Genomic DNA, 6,390 nt, shown 5'->3' on the forward strand with positions numbered 1-6,390 from the left:
TTTCCAGGCTGCCCCGTCCTCGTCTGCGACTCCCTGTGAAAGAGGAGGGAGCCCAGCAGGGCCGCTCTCCCCCCGTTCCCGCGGCCGCTCCCAACTCCCGCTGTTGTGCTCTTCCCCCAACATTGCTGCGATTTCACATGGAACCAGCAGCCAGGAAAAGAATAAAGTCACCCCCCCGCCTCACACCTCCTCCCCCCCCCAGCCGCACACCTGCCAAAGCAGCTGCCCCTTTAAAGGAGGGCTCTGCAGCCGAACTATCAATTTTACCAACCCCCAGTTTCCTGCGGCTCCTCCCCCCGCCCCCCTGTGTGACTCTACCCAGGGTCAGTTTCCTCCTTCTCTCGGACAGTCTCAGGGATTTGGTGGGAGCAGCAGCCTCTGGTATAAAGAGCCACAGGTTGTAACCCCCTTGCCCCACCTGGGCCAGCAGGGAGCTGGGGCTGAGGTCGCACAGCTGTGCCTGGCTTCGGTGAGTAAACACCAGACTCCAGCTGGCTCTGGGTCCCTCTCCCAAGCAAGCCAATGGTGCTGGCGTGGTCAGGGATGGCTGGGCAGCCCCTCTGCTCTGGGGCATGGCTGGGCCGGCCAAGGGGCTGGGACTGGGGACAGGGGCTCGGCACAGATGCTGCAAACCAGACGGTTGCTGCAGGGAAGGGGATGGGGGAATGCAAAGGGGGTCTGTGTCCTAGCCCACTGCTTGCACCTGGGAGCCCAGGTGGTGCATGCCTTAGCCCTGGGCTTTGCACCAGGCTGACTCAGTTTAACCCCTTCATGACTGCATCTGGCCACATCAACCCGCCCCCCACTGTGAGTCCTTGCTTTACAGAGCCAGCAGACCCCTTGATTGGTTAATTGATAGGTGTTCCTTACAAATGAGCTTTCTAGGCTGGGGTATGGTGCTGCAGGGAGGCAGGAGCCCCTGGCCTGAGGGGGTGGCTGCTGTGCTTAGCTCTGAAGTGCCCTTGGAAAGTGACTGAGTGAGACCCTGGGAAGGAATTGAGTGAGTGAATCTCCCCTTTGGGTAGCTAATTGCTGCTGCACTGGGGCTGAAATGCCTGTTCTCTCCTGGGGGATTAACATCAGGGTCTGTTTCTGCTGAGCGGGGCTCTGAGTAACTAAACTCTGCTCCCCAAAGGGTAAGAAAGTGGTAAAGTGTGTGGGGGTGTATGGGGGGGGGGCTCTGCTTTGTCTGCTGCTGTGACCCTGGGGAGAAGGATAGAGCACCTGGAGCTTTCTCATCCTACTCTCCCTCCTCCCTGCCCCCCACTTTCTCCCCTGGGCAGGGGTGCTGCCTGGAGGCTGGGCTCCTATCCAGGAGAGCTGCTTAAGCCCCAGTGCTTTTGTGTCTCTAACAAGCTCCTCCGTCAGAGGGGCTCACAGTGGTGGCATAGCTGTCTGCTCTCAGCCGCCAGCCCAGCTGCAGGGAGGACTGGTCCGTCTCTAACCTCGTGCACCCAGGTGCTGGCTGCTGCCCTATGCCCTGTCTCAGGGACAGATGGCCCATTGGGCACCTGGATTCCTTGGCACTAACCTGCCCTGTGGCACTAACCCAGCTCCTACAAAAAGCCACGGGACAGCTACACTCTACGTCCTGCCTCAGTGGCTTCTCGGCTGGACACCCTTTGGCTGGAGCCGTTGCCAAGGGCTGGGGGGAGAGAGGCTGTGCTAAGCCCCTAAGTTCCAGGGGCACCCACGCTTCGCAGCGCTAAGGGGGCAGTGCTGGCAGCTGGCCAGGAAGCTGAGGGCTGCCCTTGACGGGGTCCTGCACCTTTAACTAAAAGTAGCATGCCCCCAGCTGTAAGGTGCTGCTTTCTGATGGACCCGTGGTACAGCTGCACTTGCTAGTCACCTAACCAGGTTTATCTGCACCCTGCAATCACCAGGCAAGAGGGGGTGTCCCATTTTCCTCTCCTCCCCCCCCCCCTTGCTTCAGTGGCTAATGTTGTCTGGCTAGTGTCGCTTTCTCTGCTGGAGATTTGTGGTCTCCCAGTGTGGGGAAAAGGGGTGGGGGCCTGGGTCTCTGGAAGGCTGACTTCTTGCTGCAGCCTTAGTATTTTGGCAGTGATGGTAGCCTGCTGAAATCCCCAGTGATCCGCTTTAGGGTCTGACTGCTAGCCCAGGGCTCCCAGGAAGGAGCAGCTCTCCCTACGCTCTGAGGGGATGACTAGGCCAGCATCGCAAACTCCTGCCCGGGCCTCAAATGGGACAAAATGTCTTGTGCTCCCCTGAAGCCCACCTAGGGTTGCCAGGTGTCCGGTTTGTGACCGGGCCACCCAGTCTGGTGGCTCCAGTCAGCACTGCCGACCGGGCAGCTAAAAGTCCAGTGGGTGGGGCTAAGGCAGGAACAGCAACCAATGGGAGCTGCGGGCATGAGGACAGCGTACAGAGCTTCCCTGGCTGCCCACGCACCTAGGGGCTGCAGCGATGTGGCTGCTGCTTCTGGGAGCTGCAGTAAACACCACCGGGACCCCGAACCCCCTCCCGCACTCCTGCCCCAGCCCAGAGTCCCCTCCTGCATCCAAACTCCCTCCCAGAGCCTGCATGCCCCCAAATCCCCAGCCTGGAGCCACCTCCTGCACCCCAAACCCTTCATCCCTGGCCCCACCCCAGAGCCTGCACCCCCAGCTGGAGCCCTCACCCCCCTCCTGCACCCCAAACCCTTCATCCCTGGAGCCCTCACCCCCCTCCTGCACCCCAACTCCCTGCCCCAGCCTGGTGAAAGTCTGCAATGGAGGGAGGGGGGATGGTGCAAGAAGGGGCGGGGCCTTGGGAAAGGGGTGGGGCCTCAGGGAAGGGGTGTTCAGTTTTGTGCGATTAGAAAGCTGGCAACCCTAAGCCTGACCTCACCAGCCAGTTGGCACCCAACATGAGATGCCCGTCTGAGTCCTTCCCCTCCTGCAGAGCTGCCTGGTCCTCAAAGCGATACCACACACAGCTTAGCTCTGTAGAACCTAAGAACCGCAAGCTGAGCTGGCTAAAACCCAGTGTCCCAGCTCAGGATGCGGGTGGGCAGGCCCTTGTCTGGGTTCCTAGTCGAATGAAACACCAGCCATGGAGCAGGGTGGTGGGGAGTGCTGCCAGGCCGTGTGGCAACCTGGGAAGCCCCGTGCGTCTCCTATCTCTGGCTTTCGTGGAAACGAGGGCTGAAAGCTCAAACGGTCAGGTTGACTTAACTCTTGTTCTCTCTCTGCCATCAATAGCACAAGACCCCCTAGAAGATGGGGGACTGGGGCTTCCTGGAGAAGCTGCTGGACCAGGTCCAGGAGCACTCAACAGTGATTGGGAAGATCTGGTTGACGGTGCTGTTCATCTTCAGGATACTTATCCTGGGCCTGGCCGGGGAATCGGTGTGGGGGGACGAGCAGTCGGATTTCCTGTGCAACACCAAGCAGCCGGGCTGTGTCAACGTGTGCTATGACAAGGCCTTCCCCATCTCCCACATCCGCTACTGGGTGCTGCAGTTCCTCTTCGTCAGCACCCCTACCTTGGTCTACCTGGGCCACGTCATCTACCTCTCGGGGCGGGAGGAGAAGCTGAAGCAGCGGGAGAGCGAGCTCCGGGCGGCGCAGATCAAAGACTTGAAGGTGGAGCAGGCTCTGTCGGCGGTGCAGAAGAAGATCTCCAAGATCTGCGTGGCAGAGGACGGCCGCATCAAGCTCCGCGGATCCCTGATGTGGACCTATGTCGTCAGTGTCATCTGCAAGAGCATCTTCGAGGCCGGCTTCCTCTTAGGCCAGTGGTACCTGTACGGTTTCTTCATGCCGCCCATCTTCGTGTGTGAGAGGGCCCCCTGCCCCCACAAGGTGGACTGCTTTGTCTCCCGCCCCACTGAGAAGACCATCTTCATCATCTTCATGATGGTGGTGGGCCTGATCTCCCTGGGCCTCAACCTCCTGGAGCTCTTCCACCTCTGCTGCAAGAACCTGCTTAGCAGCATGAGGGAGGCCTCTTCCTCTTCCAGCCCAGCTGGGGACATAGACTCCTTCCCAGACAGCAAGCCGTGTCACTACCTCCCCCTGAGCGAGAGCCACTCCCCTCCCTACCTGGCCTACAACAAGCTGTCGAGCGAGCAGAACTGGGCCAACTTCAACACCGAGGAGAACCTGGTGCTGCGCAGTGGCAACAAGCCCTCCCCTGAGTCCTACGCCCCAGGAGCCCAGCCCCTGCAGGAGAGACAGGCCAGCCGGCCCGGCAGCTCTGCTTCCAAGAAACAGTACGTCTAGGAGAGCACTGAAACCAGGCTGCTGTGTCTCGGGGGTATCCCTTGGCCATTGATCAAGGGGATACTCTGGTTCTTGGGCATCTTGGCCATAGGACCTGTTTGCTACAGAGGCTTTAAAAACCAAACCAAACCCCAAAGCTCCTATTGGAAACCCACTTTGGTTGACTGGCAGGCACCTCCTGCTCTCCACTGTCCATTGTGTGTCTGTGTATTTAAAGTGTGGGTGCTTTCAGGTGAGTGCACCTCTTGGCAGACTTGCTGTGCCATAGGATGTGCATGTGGCTCAATCATATGTTGCATTGTAGCCGGCTGGCTGAAGTTTACAGGGCGTGAGGACCCTTCCTACCATTCTGCTGGCGAAATGTACCTCAGGCTCCCTTGGGAAGGGTTATTCTCTGGTGCCTTCGTCTGTACAAAAGACCCGAAGTAAACGGTGTCACATGATACCAATACGTTCGCCTTTCTCCAGCTGCAGTCCCAGGAGAGCGGGTGCTTTCTTTTTTTAAACTGTGTAGACATGGAAACCAAACAAAATCCTTTCCTCAGCTACAGAAGCGTCTTCAGTGGAAAGCTGCCTGGGATATTGTGCGGCTTGCATTTAAATCCAAGGTGCTTTGCCTTGGGGTGGACCAGCTACTGCGTCTTTGGGGCAATATGTGTGGAAATATCCTTACTATAACTAGGGGAGCGTCCCCTTTCCTGCTCAATGGTTTCCATCATCTCTGATCAGAGCTGTGCTTTGTAACCTGAACTCTAAATCTCTCTAGCCGAGATCTTTAATTCCTAACTGGTGGAGTTAATCTGGCCTAGCCTAGGTAAACGATTCTCCTTCTAAAGGAGGGAGTGGGGGAAGTCTGTTCGCCTCTGAGATCTTAGCAGCTGCAAGAGTTTGCCTTCAGCCTAGAAGTTCCATAGGGCAGTTTGCTGTAAGAATTACTGTGGGGTTTGATTGGCACTCCAGTGCTCCCCAAGCAGCTGGTCCTGCTCCTAAACCAAACCTCTCTCCTTCTTCTAGATCTTGCCCCACCGAGTTGCATGACTCCGTAGCTTATCTGTCCAAGATGAGGTGCCAGCCCAGGGTGAGGAAACCCTGATGGGCTAAGGAAAGGCCGTATCCCAGGACTTAATGCCTACTTCCCTGTGTTCAGTCGCCCCAGAGCAAAGTTATAAGCACTGTCCTCATGTACATTCAGAGTAACTTCCTGTCCATGTGTTTGTCGGTGTAAGGGATCCCCACTGGTAACTGCAGTAACAGCCCTGGTCCTCTGCCCCAGATGGCCTCATTTCTGAGGCACAGATTTCCATTGGTTAACTATTATTTTTTAACCTGCTGGTCTGACTGTAAAACGACTGCAGCTTCAAAGCCCACTATTTGCCACTGGCTCTGTTAAGGTGTTGGTTGGCTAGCGCTAAGTGTGAGTATTCACTTCCCAGCTGCTTGACAGGGATCCCACTGTGTGCTCAAATCTGCTGGGAACGAAGGGCCTTCACGTTGGGGGGCGTGAGCACTGGGACTCTGCTGGCATGGGGCTGCCCACGGATTCGGCCAGGCTGGAGGGGAGCGGGGATGTTGTGGGTAAGTGAATTGCCCCATTCAGAGACCTAGAACCATTGATGGGAGCTTAAGGCTGATCACACTCTTCCTAGGTTCCCTTTCCTCAGCCTCTCAGATAGGGACCGACTGCACCAGGCAACCGAGCTGGCACCTCCAGCCCAGCACAGATCTGATCCCCGAGTAGCTGGTGGGGGGGTGGGGTTTGAGGAATAGAGCTGCATGGCAGAGTGCTCACGTGCACGGTTTAGGCTGGTGATTATTTCACTTTAATGAGCACCAAAGTCACTCAAAAAAAAAAAAATCTTCATTTTAAAAAGGGGTAGGAAAAAAAACCAAGTGACTTTGTTTGTTTGCACAAATGTCCTCTCCTGCTGGGGTATGAAATGCTGGGGGGGTGGTGGGCTGAGGGAAACCTGCCGTCCCTTCTCAAGAGAGCAGGCTCCAGGGAATTGTGCCTGAAAAACCCCAAAGCTGTGAAACCAAAAGGGTCTAGCCTTATGTCCTTCTGATTGTTTGTTCCATTTTTAATGTAAGCCAAACCACCACAGATGCCTGCTCAGTCTGTATTCTTATCTCCCCAACGTGTACGTGCTCCAGGCTGAGAGAGTAGCAG

The 6,390-nt window shown here is 56.9% G+C and overlaps 1 protein-coding gene across 1 annotated transcript; it reads left to right on the forward strand.

Moving 5' to 3' along the window:
- Positions 1–371: 371 nt before the first annotated feature.
- GJA4 (gap junction protein alpha 4) lies at positions 372–6,183 on the forward strand. Its single transcript, XM_054011502.1, has 2 exons — positions 372–469; positions 3,201–6,183. The coding sequence occupies exon 2, from the start codon at positions 3,219–3,221 to the stop codon at positions 4,221–4,223; it is 1,005 nt and encodes a 334-aa protein (XP_053867477.1). The 5' UTR covers positions 372–469; positions 3,201–3,218; the 3' UTR covers positions 4,224–6,183.
- The last annotated feature ends 207 nt before the right edge of the window (positions 6,184–6,390 follow it).

The sequence above is a fragment of the Malaclemys terrapin genome, chromosome 22 (assembly GCF_027887155.1).
Source record: "Malaclemys terrapin pileata isolate rMalTer1 chromosome 22, rMalTer1.hap1, whole genome shotgun sequence".
In the NCBI taxonomy this organism is placed as follows: domain Eukaryota; kingdom Metazoa; phylum Chordata; order Testudines; family Emydidae; genus Malaclemys; species Malaclemys terrapin.